This window comes from Procambarus clarkii, chromosome 24 (assembly GCF_040958095.1).
Source record: "Procambarus clarkii isolate CNS0578487 chromosome 24, FALCON_Pclarkii_2.0, whole genome shotgun sequence".
Taxonomy (NCBI): Eukaryota; Metazoa; Arthropoda; class Malacostraca; order Decapoda; family Cambaridae; genus Procambarus; species Procambarus clarkii.
The window spans coordinates 386,227-409,254 of record NC_091173.1 but is presented as its reverse complement, the minus strand read 5'-3'; the positions used below and the strand labels follow the sequence as shown (position 1 = coordinate 409,254).

The following is a 23,028-nucleotide window of genomic DNA, read 5'->3' as shown; positions in this document are numbered from 1 at the left end:
TCACCCCTGAGCCAGCTGGTGTGTGTCACCCCTGAGCCAGCTGGTGTATGTGTCACCCCTGAGCCAGCTGGTGTGTGTCACCCCTGAGCCAGCTGGTGTGTGTGTCACCCCTGAGCCAGCTGGTGTGTGTGTCACCCCTGAGCCAGCTGGTGTGTGTGTCACCCCTGAGCCAGCTGGTGTGTGTGTCATCCTGAGCCAGCTGGTGTGTGTCACCCCTGAGCCAGCTGGTGTGTGTGTCACCCCTGAGCCAGCTGGTGTGTCACCCCTGAGCCAGCTAGAGTGTCACCCCTGAGCCAGCTAGAGTGTCACCCCTGAGCCAGCTAGAGTGTCACCCATGAGCCAGCTAGAGTGTCACCCATGAGCCAGCTAGAGTGTCACCCATGAGTCAGCTAGAGTGTCACCCATGAGCCAGCTAGAGTGTCACCCATGAGCCAGCTAGAGTGTCACCCATGAGCCAGCTAGAGTGTCACCCATGAGCCAGCTAGAGTGTCACCCATGAGTCAGCTAGAGTGTCACCCATGAGCCAGCTAGAGTGTCACCCATGAGTCAGCTAGAGTGTCACCCATGAGCCAGCTAGAGTGTCACCCATGAGCCAGCTAGAGTGTCACCCATGAGCCAGGTAGAGTGTCACCCATGAGCCAGGTAGAGTGTCACCCATGAGCCAGCTAGAGTGTCACCCATGAGCCAGCTAGAGTGTCACCCATGAGTCTAGCTTTGAACACCGCTGCTGTGTCTACCTTGTATATAATTACCTAAATGTAGTTACAGGATAAGAGCTACGCTGGTGGTGTCCCGTCTTCCCAGTACTCTTTGTCGTATAACACTCTCAAACTACTGACGGTTGAAGAAACCACCTTTGCACTTGCCTGTCCCAACCGTCTTCCACTCTCTATACAAAAGAACACTTACTAATATTTTTTCGGCACCTTTGTTTCCTTAGCTTGAATCTGTGTCGTCTTGTTTGTGAAGTTTGCTTGTTTCAGGAACTCCTCTTTGTCAGTTTGGTCGATTCTTGTGAGTATTTTGTAAGTGGTGATTATATCACCTCTTTCTTCTATTTTCTAGTTGTGGCATGTTTAACGCCTCTAATTCCTCCTCATAACTCTTGTTCTTTAGTCCCGGGAGCCATTGTGTAGCGTGTTGCTGCACCTCTTCCAGTATATTGATGTTCCCCATGAGAGTTGGGCGCCACACAACTGCTGCCCCATGAGAGTTGGGCGCCACACAACTGCTGCCCCTTGAGAGTTGGGCACCACACAACTGCTGCCCCTTGAGAGTTGGGCACCACACAACTGCTGCCCCTTGAGAGTTGGGCGCCACACAACTGCTGCCCCTTGAGAGTTGGGCGCCACACAACTGCTGCCCCTTGAGAGTTGGGCACCACACAACTGCTGCATATTCCAGTTTTGGTCTCACTAAAGTCATGAACAGTTTCTTTAGTATTTCATCATCCATATAATTAAAAACAAGTCTGAAGTTGGAAAGCGGATCATACGCTCCTCTCACAATGTTCTTCATGTGTTCCTCTGGCGACACCTTACTATCCTAAACCACCCCCGAGGTCTAGTTCTTTATTACACTTCTGTAATGCCTTTCCACATAATTTGTAAGTTGTGTTTTTTTTTTATCTCAGATTTCACATCCGTAACATAGCACTTATTCACATTGCCACTTGACGCTCCAAGCACTTATTTTGTCTAGATCAATTAGAAGGACATTACAATGGTCTGCGTCTCCCATCTGCCCCAGTATCTCACCATCATCCACAAACATGTTCATATAATTCTTTATTCCTTCTGGTAGATGGTTTATGTAGACGATGAACATTACTGGTGCAAGAACTGAACCCTGTGGTACTCCGCTAGTAACACTCCTCCAGTCAGATACATTGTCTCTGATTGCTGCCCTCATCTGTCTGTCAGTTAGAAAACTTTTCATCCACGTCAGAAGTCTCCCTGTCACCCCTCCGGCATGTTCCGGTTTCCAGAACAGCCTCTTGTTTGAGACTTTTTTTTTGTGTGTGTATATACAATAGTTCTTACATTCTTGTACAGCCACTAACTAGCACACATGGTAGCTTTCCGGGCAAGTTCTTAATCCTAATTTTCCCTGGAATACGACCTGCCAAACCGTTTAGTACACAGCTGTAACACTTGTGACTGTTCCAGACAGCTGTAACAATTGTGACTGTTCCAGACAGCTGTAACACGTGTGACTGTTCCAGACAGCTGTAACACGTGTGACTGTTCCAGACAGCTGTAACACGTGTGACTGGTCCAGACAACTGTAACACGTGTGATATGAAGGGAATTAAAAGCAAGATGCTCGTGAGCCTCTTCTCTGAGGTGTTGGACTTTGCATCCACTTGCAAACAGTTTTGTACAGAAGCTATCTTTTTTTAATCTAAAATCCTTTTGAATGATGACTGAAGTAAACTAATCCCAGCTAGTTGCTGTAGCTTTGTGTATGTCTGTATGTCCCATCTGTCCATAATGTCTCAGTGTAGGGTTTATCCCATCACAGCTCTCTCAGGGGTGATATATGTCCCATCAGAGCTCTCTCAGGGGTGATATGTGTCCCATCAGAGCTCTCTCAGGGGTGATATATGTCCCATCAGAGCTCTCTCAGGGGTGATATATGTCCCATCAGAGCTCTCTCAGGGGTGATATGTGACCCATCAGAGCTCTCTCAGGGGTGATATGTGACCCATCACAGCTCTCTCAGGGGTGATATGTGTCCCATCAGAGCTCTCTCATGGGTGATATGTGACCCATCACAGCTCTCTCAGGGGTGATATATGTCCCATCAGAGCTCTCTCAGGGGTGATATGTGACCCATCAGAGCTCTCTCAGGGGTGATATGTGACCCATCACAGCTCTCTCAGGGGTGATATATGGCCCATCAGAGCTCTCTCAGGGGTGATATATGGCCCATCAGAGCTCTCTCAGGGGTGATATATGGCCCATCAGAGCTCTCTCAGGGGTGATATGTGACCCATCAGAGCTCTCTCAGGGGTGATATGTGACCCATCAGAGCTCTCTCAGGGGTGATATGTGACCCATCAGAGCTCTCTCAGGGGTGATATGTGACCCATCAGAGCTCTCTCAGGGGTGATATATATGACCCATCAGAGCTCTCTCAGGGGTGATATATATGGCCCATCACAGCTCTCTCAGGGGTGATATATGGCCCATCACAGCTCTCTCAGGGGGTGATATATATGGCCCATCAGAGCTCTCTCAGGGGTGATATATGACCCATCAGAGCTCTCTCAGGGATGATATATGACCCATCAGAGCTCTCTCAGGGGTGATATATGACCCATCAGAGCTCTCTCAGGGATGATATATGACCCATCAGAGCTCTCTCAGGGGTGATATATGACCCATCAGAGCTCTCTCAGGGGTGATATATAACCCATCACAGCTCTCTCAGGGGTGATATATGACCCATCAGAGCTCTCTCAGGGGTGATATATGACCCATCAGAGCTCTCTCAGGGGTGATATATGACCCATCACAGCTCTCTCAGGGGTGATATATGACCCATCAGAGCTCTCTCAGGGGTGATATATGACCCATCACAGCTCTCTCAGGGGTGATATATTGTACAAGTTTACGGTTCAAGTTGTCTTTCTCAGCTCGTCTTCCCGTAAGAATATATTGATCATATTCAGTTATTTCGTGGTATTATTAATATCTGTAATATTTATTTAAAACATTAGAGGGTGACTTGAGGACTGTGTGATGTACAGTAATGTATACTGACAATGTATAATAGTGGTGATGTGGAGTGACGAGTGTGTGGGTCAACAGGCCGCTGCAGCTACCATGGGGGAGTCACTCATCAGTTCCCGCACCACCAACAAGACGGTGATGGACAGGTACATGAGGCTGGCCATCCCTGACGGCAAGTGTCAGGTGATGTACGTCTGGATAGATGGGTCGGGCGAGATGCTCCGCTCCAAGACCAGGACCCTCAACTTCATCCCCAAGTCTCCCACTGGTAAGTCGGCCTCCAGCACCCTGTGTCTGGGTGCTGGACGTTTCTTATTTCTTCGTCTGTCGAGACGTGCTCAATGAGTACAAGTTCAGATATATTTTATGGAGAGGGGGAATTAACTATTGTTTTTTGGTATTTCTGGTCACTGGTCCGAGCTGTGAGCTCAGTCCGAGCTCATTACCATAATACTTATCATTTAAACTTCTTCAGTGTAATCCGAGCACGCAGGTGTGACCAATCCAAGGCCAGACGGGTCAACAGGACCTGCAACCTTGGCCTTGTTATTAGGTCAATACATTACGGCAACACCTCAAGAAACAAAAGAGAGTAATCAAGTAACATTTACAGGATGGCGTTATTGATCTGATTGAGCCCATGTTAACGTCACTGCTCAAGGGATCATCCTCGCACATTAACATGGACCTCAGGCAGAACAATTTTATAATCCAGGCTTTTCCATAGCTAATATTTATTGCTGCAACAAACGGGCTATTGGGTGGGCGACTCCGACGAAACAATGACGTGTGACCACTGAAGGAACCCACACTCTCAACTTTATGGGCTTCAACCCCAGAGGTAACCTCAAGCTGGTCGCTTCTCCACCAACACAGTTGTAGACTGTCTTCTGCATTTCTTATATATATAAGTACCTTTGTAGCCTGAAATGAGAGGACAAAGTGATGGATACAGAAACAAGGTATATGATTCCTTGTTAATGTTGACACACTTATATCAACATTAAGTATTCCCGAAGAATAGCTGTGTTAGAGGTATGGGAGCACTATACACCACCAGCCTGGCCTAGGGTCACGTGCGGCACACTCACTACGGCCTGGCTAGGCTACGGCCTGGCTAGGCTACGGCTACAGCTAGGCTACGGCTAGGCTAGGCCCTCATGTTCTTCCTTTTACTGCACTCTTGGCCACTAGAGTGTACATTGGAGTACATAGGACCACACTAACGCGTCAAGACATGTAATAATATCGAGTCAATAAAACTACCACCGTTAATATATATATATAATATACTCCAGGAAATATATATACATTACAACCACCTTTCTAAATGCACAATTTTAAGACCTTTCACGATTTCTTCGACTAAATTATTCTTATTATTTACACATTTAATCTTAAATCAGTTTGTCAGTTTAACCTTAAACCAGAATATTTACACAATGTTCAACCCGTTTGCCTTCATACTCGCGCACTCAATCACTCTTGCGTTAGGAACATTTACTTAAATCTAAATGGTGCCACGACTTCGTGACACACTGAAAAACTGTAGTTCCTAAAGAAGGCGCACCTTGCTCTTGAGGGACTCGATGAAACTTCCTCCAAGGTTACATTAGGTTCAGTTTCCAGCGAGAGGCGTCTCTGGAAGGTCGTCCCGGGAGAAGGAAGACAGGCAGGACGAGACGTCTTACAGGTGGATATTCCCTCTATGGAAGACGAGGCAAGACTGCTCCTGCCACGGTGACCTGAGCTGACCTCACGTGGGGTCACGTGGGCTTGTTGGTGCTGGTTGGTGATACACTTAATTCCCCGACGGTGCCGTAACTAGCACTTCCGGGTCTTAACAACCATCAAACTATTGCCTCACTCATCTCGATGAAGAGTTTAACAAAATAAAATATTTGCTGAAAATAAGTCAGTATACTCATGCAGTATACCTTAATATACCCATGTGGTATACCTTAGTATGCCCCAAGTAGTATATCTTAGTATACCCATGCGGTATACCTTGGTATAACCATGTGGTATACCTGGGTATACCCATCCTGTATACCTCGGTATACCCATGTTGTATACTTCAGTATACCCATACAGTATATCTCACAGTGAGAGGGTGAGTTACCTGGAGCTCCGATTGTGCTATTATAACGGGGGCCAGACATTATCCTCACTTACTGGGGTAAATGTTGGTCGTTATTAAGTAAACCCTTAGACCAGAGTTCTGGTGTGTAACCTTCAGTACAACTCCTCCAGATCTAAAACGTTCGATCGTTTAGATATCACGACCCGAGGACACCGTGCCCTTCTAAGTCACACTGCAAACCTCTGAGCCACCACCTGCTATTTCCACCCACTGGGTAATTCCCACAATTGACGGTGAAGCAGCATACCGTCAATTAGGCATAACACCCGAAAATGGATCCCCAGTTATCCGAAAAGGAGGAATAAGATTTATGTTAAATGTGGATTAAATCAAAGTACAAAGGGATTATATGCGATATTAAATAAATGCTTGCAGGCTTGCAGAGGGAGCCTAGTCCCAAGCCTGGGGTCTGAAGCCCAACAGGGAGCCTAGTCCCAAGCCTGGGGTCTGAAGCCCAACAGGGAGCCTAGTCCCAAGCCTGGGGTCTGAAGCCCAACAGGGAGCCTAGTCCCAAGCCTGGGGTCTGAAGCCCAACAGGGAGCCTAGTCCCAAGCCTGGGGTCTGAAGCCCAACAGGGAGCCTAGTCCCAAGCCTGGGGTCTGAAGCCCAACAGGGAGCCTGTAAAATAATTGTTGGGAGAAATTCCACTAAACACCATAAATTTTAAACAAGATTTATTAGACAAAAATGATCAATTAAAATAAAGGAAACACGCCCTATCTGAACACTTCCTGAACTGAATATATTCCTAACTGAGGCAAATGATAATTGACTACAACAAATAATGTGGATTCTACAACTACCCTTACATCAGAAACACATCATTTACCTTAAATACCACAGCCAGGCCAGGCCACTTGTTAAGCCTTGCCTCTGGAGAGGAGGTGTTGCCCCCCCCTCCCCAGGAAGTCTCAACCCACACTGACCCAAAGCTGCTCTCTCAAGCTGAGAAACTGACCTAGGTATAGTTGCCAAATTAATTTTCGAAGATGACTACTAACTAAAATCCTGTACTCGTCGCTGAAGGTGACTTATTATTCCAGAATATTATAGATTGTGTGTTGGTGGTGTTGTCGCTGTTCCTCCTTTGCAGACAACCCAACCCACAACTCGGTAGAGTGCTTATACTAGGAGATCACCCTTGGCGCTTCTGGCTCTTGGAGAGGGGCTCAACGTCACACGTTTAGGGGATGCGGCTCCAACACTTAGCCTCGTTGTCACGTGCACACACCCACTCGAGCCGCTGTGACTCCCCACTCTCTCCTCATGAGATATGATCTCCTCAATCCCCTATGACTTATTAGTATTACCTTCTACCCTGTCCACAGCAGTGGTTCTTGGTTCTTTCTCTCTCTCCTTCTTTACTACCTCCTGGGAAGCCTCACTAGGACAAGGGCAAACACCAGCAAATTAGGATACATTTACTAGACAAAGCACATACACAATACATACACACATATAATAATAATGAATCCTATACTCTATAATATTACTATCAGGTTGCACTCCAACATCATCAAAACTCTATCATCAGCTTATCAAGTGGTATCCTATCTTCTGCTTCACCACCTGATACTATCAACCTCCTCAAGTAGATCAAGTCTACATACACTGTTGCACCATCAGCAAGAGAACATATATATATATCTATAAATGTGTACAAAGAAAATCAGCATGTGAATGCAATAACATATATCAGTATAAATGTTCCTTGATACACAACAATGATCAATCGATCACTCTATCAGTCCTAGAACACATACGTCTGTAGGTAATCCAGCCTACGACTGTAACTCTAAACTTCAGTATAAAACACTCCTTGACGTGAGAATGCAAACAACCACTCACCTCTCACTGCGTCTTGCACACTAATGACAACTAAACACTATCAACTCCCTACAAGTAATCCACCAGAACTTCCCTTCCACCTCTGGAAGTTCACTACCCTGGTATCTTCAGGTTCTTCCGGGCTTCACTACCAGGATCCTCTGCAGCTCCTCCAGGCTGCTATCATGAAGTTTCCTTGAGCAACTACGGTGCTTCACCCTTCTGCTAGGTCCTCTACAGAAGCACGTGACACTCCTCTTCACTGCTTCTCCTCACAGCTCGAGGTCCTCTCCTCCACTACCTTGGAGTCTCATCAATTACTTCATCTGTGCTGGCTTCGAAGTTCTCAGCAACTTCTTCCCCAAAGACAAACCTGCAACCCATCGACACTCCAATAAAAATGTTTCCCCTTCAACACATAAACAAAAATAATCACACAATATGTTTGCCTCAAACCTCTATCTGTCCTCTACACAGAGAGAGAGTGGACTCCCCCGTTTTGGGCGGGTCCATACTCCACCTCGACCCGGCGGCGGTCCCCACACGCTGGGAGGGTCTTCCACCGTCAGGAGCCGGGCTCCCTCAGTTGCCTGCCAGCGCTCAGAGGGGACAAACGTCGCTCCGTGTTCCTCCCTCTCCACTCTCTTATTTTAGGCTTTCTGCCTTATCAAAACATGTCTAACTTATCAATAAACATTGCTACTGTCGCTGGGCACACGACCAACTACAAGCAACCACTATGAACTGGCGTATATCGTGCTTACCACAGATTGTCTGGTCGAGGGCGCTCCTCCCTCTGACGAAGCTTGGTCAGGGCGCTTCCACGGCCCCCAATAATGCCTCTGGGCGGTTTAATACTCTCCTCTTCGACCAGGACTTGAGACCACAACGTTCCCAGCTCAGTTCCACAGCTGGCACGTCTACACACTTCTCTTCTCTTGGAGATATATCACTAGGGGGTTCCCTTCTGACGGGAGCTCAACGGAGCGCGGCTTTCCCCTGCGATGTCTGGCACTCAAGTGAGGTCAAAGCCCCTCCAGAAGCGAGCCTCACGCCTCCAGCAAAATGTCCACATCTCCTAGCCAGTCATTTATCTGTTTTCTTCTTCACTGCCCATAATCTCAAAATGTTTATCATATCCAACCAGCTATTTTACATATGGGTTATCACCTCAATATTTGCTAGACCTTCTAATCAGGTCAGGCTTGATGAATAACTCTCAAGGAGGGAGACTCGTTTCTCCTGCAGGCTGAGATCATAACAAGAACAATTGGGAAATTATCTAGATACTTGAGCCAGGCTAATTACAATATTCAATAGCTCTTGAATTTCACCAATTTACATGAATTAACAAGCAAGCTAGTAGGTACATATTTTCCAAGTAACAAGATACCATATTGTTACTGAAGTCACGTGCTTCTTTGATAACATACGAGGCTTATTCTGTATTCTCAATTGACGTTAATTTTAACATAAGCACTTAAACACGATTGATTCTTCCTACTATTTCTTTAATACAAGAATTATTCTCCTAGTTTGATGGCTCGACACAGGGTCCATGTAGCGCTACTGTTTTCTACACATGAGCTCCAATCCCTCGGGGAGGGGGGGGGGGCGGGTAGGAGACCCTAAACTTTCAGGTCAACTATCAACTCACTCCATATTTTTACATAGGGCGTATCCTCCCTTCTAGTGAACGCCAACTTTAATGTTAGATCTATGGTCTTCTATATTAACAGTTCTACTGTTACACTATCATAGTAATAATGGAAGGTGCAGATGAAGGAACTTTTTTTTTTGCAGGGATATTCCTGAGCGGGCCCTAAACCTCTGGCTGGCCCACTAAGTGTTGCTTGTTTCTGTTTTACTTGGGCGAAGTATGAGTATTTATAACTCATATGGTCGCTTCAGTAAGATTTTGCCATATGTATTTAACAACTTCTTCTGCTCTGTTGAATCTAAGTTGAAATCTTAATGGGTTTGTAACTGTGCACTGTGTTAGATAATGTTCCAGTGGTCTGTCGGGCATTTCTCCAGAGTGCTGACATTTCCTCTCATCTTCCGGAACCTGTAAGCCTATTTCCCATGCACATGGGGTATCCAAGCCTGATGCGATGTAAGTGTACTTCTGTTGCTCTACTGCTCCCTTTCATCAAACTAAGTGGTTCGTAGTTGGTTGAATTCTTGTACCAACCCGCAGATCCTAATGTTGCAACTGCTGTGTTGTGGTCACTGTACATCTTTTGCATTGCTCTGTTTCTAATTACTTTCTTAATCTGTGATAGACTCTGTGGTATGTAAATGTCTACATTTCTTCCCTTAGTCGCAAGTTTTGCAGCTTCCTCTGCGATGTCATTTCCTATTATTCCCACATGACTTGGCACCCAGTTGATAAGTACCCGTCGGCCTTGTCGTTTGAGTGTTTGCATTAATGATATGACATTTGTGATCAGATGTATGTTATCACATATATGTTTTTGTTGCAAGGTTTCAATGGCAGTTCTCGAATCTGTATGTATGATAACATGTTGTCGGTGTTCAGCAAGAGCATGTTCCAAAGCCTTTTGAATGGCTAGCATCTCTGTTTGTAAAGTCGAACACCCATTTGAGAGCCTCCAACTATTTACAGAGTTTCCTGCTTTAACTGCAGCTCCGGTTTCTTGTCCCTGCTGGTCTACTGATCCATCTGTGAAGTAAGTGAAGCTGTCGGATGCCGTGTTTGCTTCTATATGCATCTGTGCAATGTTACGTAGCAGATGAGGATTTGTCTGGTTCTTTTTTCCTTCAATAACCATAATCTTAAAGTCTGCTGGCGGAGATTCCCAAGGGGCTTGCATAACAAAGTCTGCATGTATTTCGTCGACACCTTTCTCAGTGACTGTGTTTGTTATATCGAATGTATTGATGGTGTTTATCGCACAATGGGTCCACCTGTTGCTACTGGAATGAAGGAACTGATGTGAAGCTCTAAGGACAGAGTTGGATTTGCTGCGAGAAGAGCTAAGGCTGATGAAACAACGTGTCAACCCTCAAGATGAAGCAAAGGGAGAGAGCAGCATTAGAAAGTCTTCCTCTTGAAGTGTCGCAAAAGACAAGGGACTTGAGAAGACTATACCATGCCTGCCAACAGCTTCCTGAAGAACTTAAAGTCATTCGCCGTGCTGGACGACGAGTGCTTTAGGAAGACTTCAGTTTACCTGAGAGACAAAGCAATCAGCAGAGTGAACACTCGCTCTTAACTAGCAGGGAGACACAAATAATTGACATTGAAATATGGAGTGAGCTACGGAACAGTGATCACGAAGAAATCAGATTTAGCATAGAATGGAATAGGTTTGAAGGAGAAAAATCTGTTAAAGTAACAGATTTCCGAGAAGCTGATTTTAATGGCCTAAGAATTTTTTTGGATGAAATAGATTGTAAAGTCCTTGGCATGGGGAGTGGGCCGGTCTTGGAGCGGGACATGAACCCAGCGATGGGTTATGTAAAAAGGGATTTCTATGTGGATTCAAAATAGAACTTATTTAAGAATATTCTAAACAAAGCTCAGGAACGTAGTATACCATACAAATTGAATAGATCGAATACTAATGACCCAAAATTGATAATAAAAAATCTGAAGAACCTTATAAGTAGGGAGAGAGCTTGGTACAAACGTTTAAAGAACGCCGCAGTCACTTTAGAACAGGAAGTCGTCCAACTTTTTAGAAATGTTAAAATAAGAGATAAGGAGGGCAAAAAGAAACTATGAAGTTTGCATAGAGGGCAAGCAAAGACAAATCCTAAAGTTTTTTCAGTTATATCGAACAAAAATTAGGGAAACGATAGGCCCATTAAAAACTGAGACAGATCAGATAACTTATAATGACGAAGAGATGAGTAGTAAATTTAATAAATATTTTATCTCTGTATGTACTAAAGAAGAACTTAAATTAACATTATACCCTCAGCCGAACAAGTCTATGTGGGTGGGGACAAGTAAAGGTTGACTAGTTTATCAGTTACCAGGGAGGATGTTCTTAAACAAATAGTGAAACTCAAAGCAAACAAATCCCCAGGGCTGGATGAAGTGTTTGCCAGGGTGCTTAAAGAATGTAAACAGGAGCTTTGTGACCCACTGTCAACTATATTTAATAACTCATTAGAGTCAGGCCAGGGTTTAAAAGAGATTGCAAAATGGAACTCCGCAGGGAGGAATACTAAGCCCTTTCCTCTTCAACTGTCTCATGGAACAATTCATGAAACTCAAGTTACCATAAGCCAAACTGCTTAACTATGCAGACGACTTCGTGGTCATCATCAATGTCAAAGGCGCAAGGAACCATGCACAAAAAGGCCTAGATATTCTCAGCAAGGAAGCAGAACGCAGTGAATATAAACAGCAATAAAACCAAAGCAATGGCTGTTAAAATGAGAACTTAAGACATCAGACTCTCAATACAAGGACAAGAAATTGAATAGGTCACCTCTTTTCAATACCTTAGAGTCATAATAGACAACCAGTTGAAATTCACTCAAGAAACTGAATATCTTCGGAAACGTTGCAAAGCCAGAAACTCAAGAAATGAACCAATCCACAAGGGTCGTGATGAGGGTTCGAACTTACATCTGAGAGGAAATTTTGGGGAATTGTGTAAAACCCTGGTTTGTGTCTCGGAGAGACTGCAGGATCCGTGTGAGGGCAGTAGCACTCCCGGTTGCAATTTTTATTAACCATGTTGTGGTACAGTCTATTAAGGCGCGTTTCGGATCCTCTCAGACGTAGGTTCGAACCCTCATCACGGCCCTTGTGAATTTGTTCATTTGATGCATCACGCTATTATGATTTCTGAGTGTAGTGCCAGAAACTCAGCTTTGCGCTCTCTGACAAGTCTTAGAGATGGTACAACTCTACCAGTACTCAAAATGTACTACGCTCAAGCAGTTAGGTCACTCATTGACTACGCTGCTCCTGCTCTTACATCTCTCAATGATAACCAATGGGAGAAACTGGAAGTGTCACAAAATGATACCCTCAGAACAATGCTGGGAGCACCTATATGTTGTGTCGAGAGAATCTAAGAATGGAAACCCAGTTACCAGCCTTAGAAAGCAAGATCAAACAAAGAATAGTCACCGTAATAGCAAAACTTGTTAAAACCACCGCCAGACTGTCAAAGATAGCATACACAGATCACTTCACAGAAACCTTCAATATAGAACAAGTGCATGGACGGGTAATCTGGTCAAGATTCTAGAGAAAGGTAACTTGAAACGGACCATTATAAACAAAGGGGAAGATAGACCATATCAACACTTTCAGCAGCCTCCTCCATGGGAAGAATCGAGTCTAAAGATAATGATTGAAGGATTACCAGTTAAAAATCAGCATGTGACTCGCAGAGGATCAAAGCAATCATAGAACAACAAATGGAAACAATCTCAAGACCTACAACGACTCACATCTTCACAGACGGATCAGTTGATCAAGAAAGAGGTTCTGCTAGGCAGCAGTTTACACTAACAACCATGAAGCTTACTGGAGCATGAATAGTGGCTGCTCAACATTGTAAACAGAATTATATGCCCTGAAGGAGGCAATAAACTATACAATTGAGAATAATTTACATGATGTCATCATTCATACCGACGCTAAATCTTCGCTCCAGGCATTGTTATCCAGTCAGCACAGAGATAATTTAAAACTCATCACAAAAATCCAACATATAAGAAAAGAAGCCCATAATCTAGGGCTGTCAATCAATCCTAAATTGGATACCAAGTCACACTGGCATAGATGGTAATGAAAAAGCAGAGTCACTAGCAAAAACTGCCACTGCTTTACCTGTTGTACAGGTTCAAATACCTCCAAGTTTCTCACAGATTAAGGAGCAAATCAAGAAGAAAATATTCTCAACTATCAAAAGTCGCCACAGAGCCAAAGTAGCAGAAGGAAGATTCACTGTGATGTGGTACGAACAAGCCACTGGGTACTCCTCTTTCAAGCCTGGTTAATGGATATCCAGAGACATTGCAGTAGCCATACACAGACTCAGACTTGGTTACAAGTGCTGCTGGGAGGTAATAAACCCAATAGTTAAAGAATGTCATATATGCAAAAGAGATGCAGAGGCGCCACTTTTAAACTAGTTACTGGAATGTGAAGCAACTGAAGCTCTGTACATTAAACTCAACATTCATCCAATAAGATCAGCTGTATTAGATGCAAAATCCACAGCAACTAAAATGGTTAAAAAAGCAGTTGAAGAATGGGACACACAAGTGAACACTGTGCAGCTATGTCTGCCACCAAGATAATGTTATTAAAACAAGAGTAAAACCAGTGCACTAAAACAGAAGCGAAAAAGAAACAGGGAAAAAGGTGGAAACTCCACCTAGATTAAAATCTTTGACCCAAATATCACAGTAACAAGTTATCGCGAATAAACGAACTCAATTACGTGCTCACTATAGTCCGTGCTACATGGACATTTCGTTCTTAGTAGCTAAATCTAAAACAACAACAACATCATCGAACATATATGTCATTCCTTCCATAGAATTGGTCGCAGTTATCAACGAATGATATTGCATTTAATTTACAATATTTATCCAGTCGGCAATTGACACCAAGTGCCCTCGACAACCATTCATTTCCAACTCCCTTTCTTAGACGAATGCCACATATGACCGGGATTCCTCCCTTACTCCTAACTAATTCTATGCCTTAAACCTTTGTATCAGTGCCTCACTCCTAACTCGTCCTTACGTCATTTCCAATGGCATTGAAACAAATAATGGGTTTGTTCCCTTTTCCAGCCATAATATCATTCGTGTTGTTTACAATATTACTAATTCCAGCTCCCGGATAGCAAACCCTTAACCTGTTCCCCACCGACCTCTGGCACAAAAGCTCTATCCAAAAACCTCAACAGGGAATCTCCCACAACCAAAATTCGCTTCTAATTCCTTTACCGCCGCTCCTTTCGTTGTCTTGCCTCTCGAGAAAACTTCAGTCTCCCTACAGCATGGCGAATGAGTTGGAGGTCTTTAGGACAGCTGTAGGCGGCCATGTCAGAGTCTTTTTAAGACCCCTGTCCTTTACAACACTTCAAGACGAAGGCTTTCTAATGTTGCTTTCCTCCTTTGCTTCCTTGTGCTGCTGTTTTATCTGTCGTAGCTCCTCCCTCAGCGAATCCACCTGTCCTCAGAGCTCCATATAGCTCCCTCACTAGCACCAGATCCCTCACTACACCTTCCATTTTTAGTATCAAGGCACAAATGGAGTTCCAGCTAACACACCCCTCTCACTGTGACTGACTGCAGCTGTTTGAAAATTAATTAATTTCCTGATTAATTCTTGTAATTCCCTATTAATATCCCCCTTGTTATGTCCGTTCATCCACTTGTACACCTCTATCATGTCACCACCTAACTCTTCGCCACTCTAGAGAATGTAAATTAAGCTTTGTCATTCTTTCTTCACATGACAGGTTTCTAATTTGCAGGATTAACTTTGCAATCCTTCGAAGGACACGTTCTAGAGGATTTATATCCATTCTACAGTACGGCGACCAAAACTGAACTGCATAATCTAAATTTGGCGTAACCAGAGCGAGATATAGCTGAAGAACCACACCAGGTGTCTTGTTACTAACGCTTCGATTAATAAATCCCAGTGTCCTATTCGCCTTATTACGAACATTTATGCATTGATTTTGTGGTTTTAAATTTTTACTAATCATAACTCCTGGATCCCTTTCGGAATCTGATTTCGCAGTCTCAACACCATCTAGCTCGTGTCTTGTAACTCTATCATCGTTACCCAGCCTCAGATCCTTACATTTGTCAAGTATACACTGCATCTGCCAATCTTTTGACCATTTCAAAAGTCTATTTAGATCGTCTTGAAGTGATAGTGAGTCTTTTTCCGATTTGATTTTCCTGCCAATTTTTGTATCATCAGCAAATTTGCATCTATTGCTGCTCAAACCTGAATATAAATAATTTATATATATTATAAACAACAGAGGTCCCAGGAGAGAGCCCTGAGGCACTCCACTTACAACATTTTCCCATTCTGACTTAACCCCATTTATACTAACTCTTTGTTTCCTTTGGAATAGCCATGCCCTAATCCAACTTAATATAGCAGCCCCAATACCATGAGCCTCTATCTTTTTAATCAGTCTTTCATGTGGCACTGTATCAAAAGCTTTGCTAAAGTCAAGGTACACAACATCACAATCCTTACCACTATCAACTGCCTCAACTGTGTCGGAATAAAATGATAACAAATTTGTTAAACATGAACGGCCATTTGTAAAATCATGTTGTGAATTATTTATTAATCTATGTTTTTCAAGATGAATAATATTTGCAATTATCGATTCAAGTAACTTTCCCACAATAGACGTTAGGCTAATCGGCCGATAGTTTGACGCAAATCATCTAACTCCTTTCTTAAAAATTTTTACCACATTAGCACACTTCCACGACTCCGGGACTCTGCCTGACTAATGATTTGTTAAATGTTAAATATGGTTGACAGTGGCTCGCAAAGCTCCTCTTTGCATTCTTTAAGCACCCTGGCAAACACTTCATCCAGCCCTGGGGATTTGTTTGGCTTGAGTTTCACTATTTGTTTAATAACATCCTCCCTGGTAACTGCTAAACTAGTCAACCTGTACTTGCCCCCACCCACATAGACTTGTTCGGCTGAAGGCATAGTGTTAAGTTTCTCTTTAGTAAATACAGAGATAAAATATTTATTAAAAATACTACTCATCTCTTCATCATTATCAGTTATCTGTCCTGTGTCACTTTTTAATGACCTTATCCTGTCCCTAATTTTTGTTTGATATAACTGAAAAAAATACATTAGGATTTGTCTTTGCTTGCCCTGAATTGTGAACTTCATAGTTTCTTTTTGCTTGCCTTATCCATTTTTTAATATTTCTAACCAGTTTGACGAATTCTTGTTCTAAACTGACTTCTTCATTCCTAATCCTTTTGTACCTTTCTACCAATAAGGTACTTCAGATCCTTTGTTATCCATTTCGTGTCATTATTATTCGATCTATTCAATTTTTATAGTATACTACATTCCTGGGCTTTGCTTAAAATATTTTTAAATAGGTTATATTTTGAATCCACATCGAAATCCCTTTTTATATCACCCACCGCTGCGTTCACGTCCCGCTCCAAGACCAGCCACCGCTGCGTTCACGTCCCGCTCCAAGACCAGCCACCGCTGCGTTCACGTCTCGCTCCAAGACCAGCCACCCCTATGTCACCCACCGCTGCGTTCACGTCCCGCTCCAAGACCTGCCACCCCTATGTCACCCACCGCTGCGTTCACGTCTCGCTCCAAGACCAGCCACCCCTATGTCACCCACCGCTGCGTTCACGTCTCGCTCCAAGACCTGCCACCCCTATGTCACCCACCGCTGCGTTCACGTCCCGCTCCAAGACCTGCCACCCCTATGTCACCCACCGCTGCGTTCACGTCCCGCTCCAAGACCTGCCACCCCTATGTCACCCACCGCTGCGTTCACGTCTCGCTCCAAGACCTGCCACCCCTATGTCACCCACCGCTGCGTTCACGTCCCGCTCCAAGACCTGCCACCCCTATGTCACCCACCGCTGCGTTCACGTCCCGCTCCAAGACCACCCACCCCTATGCCCAACACTTTCCAATCTATTTGACCCAAAATATTTCTTAGACCATCAAAATCAGCTTTTCGAAAATCTGGCACTTTAACAGAATTTTCTCCTACAAATCTATTCCATTCTATGCTAAATCTGATTTCTTTGTGATCACTGTTCCCTAGCTCACTCCCTATTTCGATGTCATTAATTTGTGTTTTCTTGTTAGTTAACACTAAGTATAAAATATTGTTTTCACAAGTTGATTCCTTAATGTGTTGCTTAAGGAAGCAATTGTCCATTAATTCTAGAAAATCTTCTGATTCATTATTCCCTATTTCGTTAAACCAGTTTATTCCACTAAAATTAAAGTCACCCATGACACAAATACTGTTAGATCTAGATGCTCTAGATATCTCATTCCACAGATGCTTTGCTTCCATTTTATCTAAGTTTGGTGGCCTGTATATAACTCCTATTATAAGATTTTTAGCTTTTTCTTTTAATTCTAGCCAAATACTTTATGTGTGTGGCTCAGTTTTGATTCCCTCTTTGAGACTACATTTCAAATGTTCCCTAACATATATGGCCACTCCCCCTCCTCGTATCCCACATTGTCCCTAACATATATGGCCACTCCCCCTCCTCGTATCCCACATTGTCCCTAACATATATGGCTACTCCCCCTCCTCGTATCCCACATTGTCCCTAACATATATGGCAACTTCCCCTCCTCGTATCCCACATTGTCCCTAACATATATGGCAACTTCCCCTCCTCGTATCCCACATTGTCCCTAACATATATGGCCACTCCACCTCCTCGTATCCCACATCTCACACATATCTGTGTGAAATAGTTTGTCTGTTTATTTGATATTCAGCTATTAGTTCTCTGTATTCTAAATTCATCCACGTGTCGGTAAGTGCAATAATATCTATTGCTTCTGTGCAGACAAGAGCATTTAAATCGTTTATTTTGTTTCTTAGACTTCTACTGTTCGTGTAATATACCTTAAGTATACTGTTATTTTGAGGTCCATGTCCTTCCCTGTTCATTTGGCATTTTTTTCCCCACCAACACAAACTTTTAATGCCTCCTCTCTCCATATTAATTCCCATACCACTATTTATTAACAGTTTAAACCCCAAACAAACCCCTCCAACCACAGGTTCCAACGTGTTGGCAACAGCAACAACCCCAGCCCTGGGTAAATGCACCCCATCCCGAGCATACATGTCACTGTTGACCAAACCACACAATAGAAATTGAAGAGACGACGACGTTTCGGTCGTCGCCTGACGTTCCCACTGACATTTTCCTCGAACTCATCAGACGCTGTGTTGTCTCTAACTCATTCTCTTTCAACGGTAAATACTTCACTCAAACTCTCGGTGTGGCTATGGGTTCCCCTCTCTCCCCTGTTCTTGCCACTCTCTACATGGAATACTTCAAAACTGTTCTTCTTCCTTCTATTGATACTCGTCCCTCTCTCTGGCTTCGCTATGTTGATGACAATTTTTGCTTTATGGCCTCATGACTTTAGTCTTTTCCAGCCTTTCCTCTCCTCTCTTAACAATCTGGCTCCTTCCATCAATTTCAAATTTGAGTGGGAATCTAATTCCCTCCTTCCTTTTTTTGACGTTCACGTTCACAGCTCTGTGTCCGGGTTCTCTCTCTCTGTCTACAGCAAACCCATGCATAGTGGCATATACATTCACTTCTTTTTCCTACCATCCTCCTTCTGTTAAGAAAAGTGTCCTCGTCTCTCTCTTCCTCCGCGCTCTACGCATCAGCGACCCTCAGTTTCTTGAGTCTGAAACTTCTTTTATCTACAATCTTTCTCTCGCCTTGGTTACCCGTCACATGTTATCAACTGTGCCCACTCTCAAGCTAAATTAAATTTCTTTCATCCCTCACCTGTTTCCAGCACTAGTAGCACTGTGCTCTGCCTTCCCTTCATATCTGAACTCAAAACTCTTACTAATACCTTTCGTCCTCTTGACATAAATCTTGCCTTTAGACAAACAAACACTCTTCGTAGCAATGTAGAGCGTTCACTAAATGACAGACTAATAGAACGCAAAAGAGGTGTTAAGTCTGCAGACACAAACAATGTTTTCTTCTGTCATGTTAGGGATTATAATCATCCTACTGATTGGTCTTCCTCTAAAATAATCTTTTCTGCCTCTACAGATTAAGTCATCCATGGTGTGGTTGGTACTGTATTGGTTATGTCACTGTGTGTGATGCACCTGTCTTTCTAAGGTTCGAATCCTTCACGGAGATGAGTTCTTTAGGTCACATATAACTTCTGCGTTTATGTAAGTGTGTATAAGGTCTACTCTACACAGACGCCATATTGTCGTATCGGCTCTAATACACAATGTACCCAACATGAACCTGAGTCCTGGCTTTGTTGCTGTTGACTCTTCCCTTTCACAGTACATCCTCAAATGTTCTAAACTTTCCAATAAACGCGACCTAACATAAGCTTATCCTTCTTTTTCTCTTGTTGCTCATACGTTCCCATTCTTACTCCTATTATTACACCTTACCTTCCGGACCTTTTGCCTTGCTCCTATTTTTTTCTGAGATTTCCGTCTCTTCACCTACCAACATGTGGCTCCTCCCAGCAGGCGACACAGCCTTCTCATTGTGGACCACAGGCTCCTTCACAGCCCCCTGCATCACGTGCAGGCATTATCCCTGGTCTTCTTAAACTAGCGGAAAGGCTTGCAGGACCAGACAACCAGCGCTTTGTCAGTGAACTAAACGCATTATACATAGACAATGGCCTGGCCCCCATCATAGGCACTAGCGTAAATCTCACTGCCTCCTCTACCACTCCGGAGACAACGACCAGGACGACCAGGTGGTCAACTTCAACACTGACTCCAGAACCACCCATGACCCGGGAGACACGAACAGAGGTAATTCCTTCTCCAGCTCGCAACACTCCTACCATCACTATCTCAGCAGCCGCGCTAGCAGACGTGTTGTCTACAAACGATAACAGCACCACCAGCGCTCCTGAAATAGCTACAACCACCAATCAACGACACCTAAACCTACCTAAGTCTGCGAGGCGAAAGACAAAAACCGCCCACTACGGAGGTTACGGACTCCTCAGACGAGGAAATCATAGTAGGAGCTCCACCGCCGCATCACAAATACGACACCTACACGGTTCAAGACTTCCTCATGGAGGCCACGTCACCAAACTCTAACGACAGCACTGCTCAGCCAAAGTCGCAGGCAAAGAAAAAACGGAAAACCTAGAAGTCTACACTAACCCCACCAGCTCCATAACTGGTATAGCCAGCCCTCCAAAACCATCATGAAGACCCCCATCCATCGCCACATCTCTAGTATCAGCCACTGATACAGATAATGGCTCCAAAGAGCCTCCACTTACGGGCTCACCATAGCCCGTGCTACTGGAACTTATTGTTATGAGTAGCGAATCTTAAACAACAACAACTCATTTCGTCACACGGGAGACATCTCCCGTCACGCAGGGTGCAGTCGCACCTCCACTGATCTCCAGTATCAGCTCTTGATACTGGTAATGGCCCAAAAGGGCCACCACTTACGGGCTATTCATGCCCGTGCCACCTCTTGGGTGGCTTAATCTTTATCAATCAATCACCTCGTAACTCAATTACGGGCTCACCATAGCCCGTGCTACATGGACACTTCGTTCTGAATAGCTAAATCTAACACAACAACAACTCATCTCATCACAATGACTTGAGAATGGTCCAGGACGGACCCAAACGTCGTCGTCTCTTCAATTTCTTGTGTGTGGTCTGGTCAATATTTTTCAGCCACGTTATTGTGACTTTTCATTTGCATACATGTCATTCCTGCCACAAAATTGTTCCCAGTTATCTATGAATGATATTGCATTTCAGTTTCAACTTTTGTCTAGTCGATTGTCTAGTCGGCAATCGACACCAAGTGCCCTCGACAACGATTCACTTCCAACTCACCCTTTCATTTTCCACGATTCATTTCCAATCCCAATCATATGTGGCATTCACCCTTTCTTGAGTGAATGCCACATATAATTGGGATTCCTCCCTTGCTCCTAACTAATTTTATGGCTGTCTTAAACCTCTGTATTAGTGCCTCACTTCTAACTCGTCCAACATCATTTCCACCTGCACCGATACAAATGATGGGTTTGTTCCCATTTCCAGCCATAATATCATTCATGTTATTTACTATCGCCAGTTGCTGCTCCCAGATAGCAAACCCTTAACCTGTTCCCCCAATCTCTGGAACAATCTCTGGAACAAAAAGAGATATCCAAATACCTCACCTGGGAATCTGCCACAACCAAAATTTTCTTAGCTACTTCCTTTATTTTGTGAACACCTTGAGGGATCGGCGCTCCCTTCGTTGCCTTGCCTTTCCAGCAAACTTCAGGCTCCCTACAGCACATCTTCCAGCACGGTGAATGAGTTGGAGGTCATTAGGACAGCTGGAGGCGTCAGTCTTCTTAAGACCCCTGTCCTTTACGACACTCCAAGACGAAGACTTTCTAATGCTGCTTTCCTTCTTTATTTCCTCTTGACGTTGTTTCGTTGTCATAGCTCCTCCCGCAGGGACTCCAAGGGAATAGGGTATTAAAAGTTTCAACACAAGACAGAACATGAAACAATGTGTATAAATTGGATAAAATTAGATTTAAGAAAGTCCTGGGTAAATACCGGTCCGGTAACAGGGTTGATGATTTGTGGAACCAATTACCGCGCAACATCGGTAAAAGTAGGATCCCTTAATTGTTTCAAGCGTGGGTTGGACCTATATATGAATGAGATTGGGTGGATATAAATAGAAACTGCCTCGTATGGGCCAATAGGCGTTCTGCAGTTACCTTCATTCTTATGTTCTTAAATAACAGAGGTCCCAGGACAGAGCCTTGAGCCATTCCAGTTACAACATTTTCCCACTCTGACTTAACCTTATTTATACTAACACTGTTTCGTTTGGTATAGCCATGCCCTAATCCAGCTTAATATAGCACCCCCAACATGAGCCTCTATCTTCTTAATCCATCTTTCATTTGGCACTGTATCAAAAGCTTTGCTAAATTTCAGATATGCAGGCGATGAGTCACAATAACGTAGCTGAAGTATGTTGACCAGACCACACACTAGAAGGTGAAGGGACGACGACATTTCGGTCCGTCCTGCACCATTCTCAAGTCCATTGTGATGAGGAATTGATTGATTGATGAAGATTAAGCCACCCAAAAGGTGGCACGGGCATGAATAGCCCGAAAGTGGTGGCCCTTTTGAACCATTACCAGTATCAATAAAGTATCAATATTATATCAATAAGTATTGATACCAGTATCAATTTGTGGCAATAAATAGGCAAGAGAGAGGTGAGGAGCAAAGTAAGGTGTAGTAGAGGGGATAGTAGTAGGAATAAGAACTGCAGAGGGCCTATTGGCCCATACGAGGCAGCTCCTATTATAACCCCCCAATGAGAAGGAGATAGTAATAGGAATAAGAAGAGGATAGCAAGGAAACGTAGGAGAATCTGTTGGCCAGACCACACACCAGAAGGTGAAGGGACGACGACGCCTCGGCCCGCCCTGGACCATTCTCAACTCCATTCATGGAATTCAATGGTATGTTGACCATTTCCCCCCCCCCCCCCCAGTGCGCGGTCCGGTCA

The 23,028-nt window shown here is 44.0% G+C and overlaps 1 protein-coding gene across 1 annotated transcript in view; it reads left to right on the top strand.

Moving 5' to 3' along the window:
• LOC138368149 (glutamine synthetase-like) overlaps nt 1-23,028 on the top strand; it is a 49,651-nt gene that overhangs the window by 21,808 nt on the left and 4,815 nt on the right. The window contains exon 2 of the mRNA XM_069330450.1: nt 3,816-4,005. Within this exon, the coding sequence (XP_069186551.1) occupies nt 3,831-4,005 (175 nt within the window). The 5' untranslated portion in view covers nt 3,816-3,830. The remainder of the gene's footprint in view (nt 1-3,815; nt 4,006-23,028) is intronic.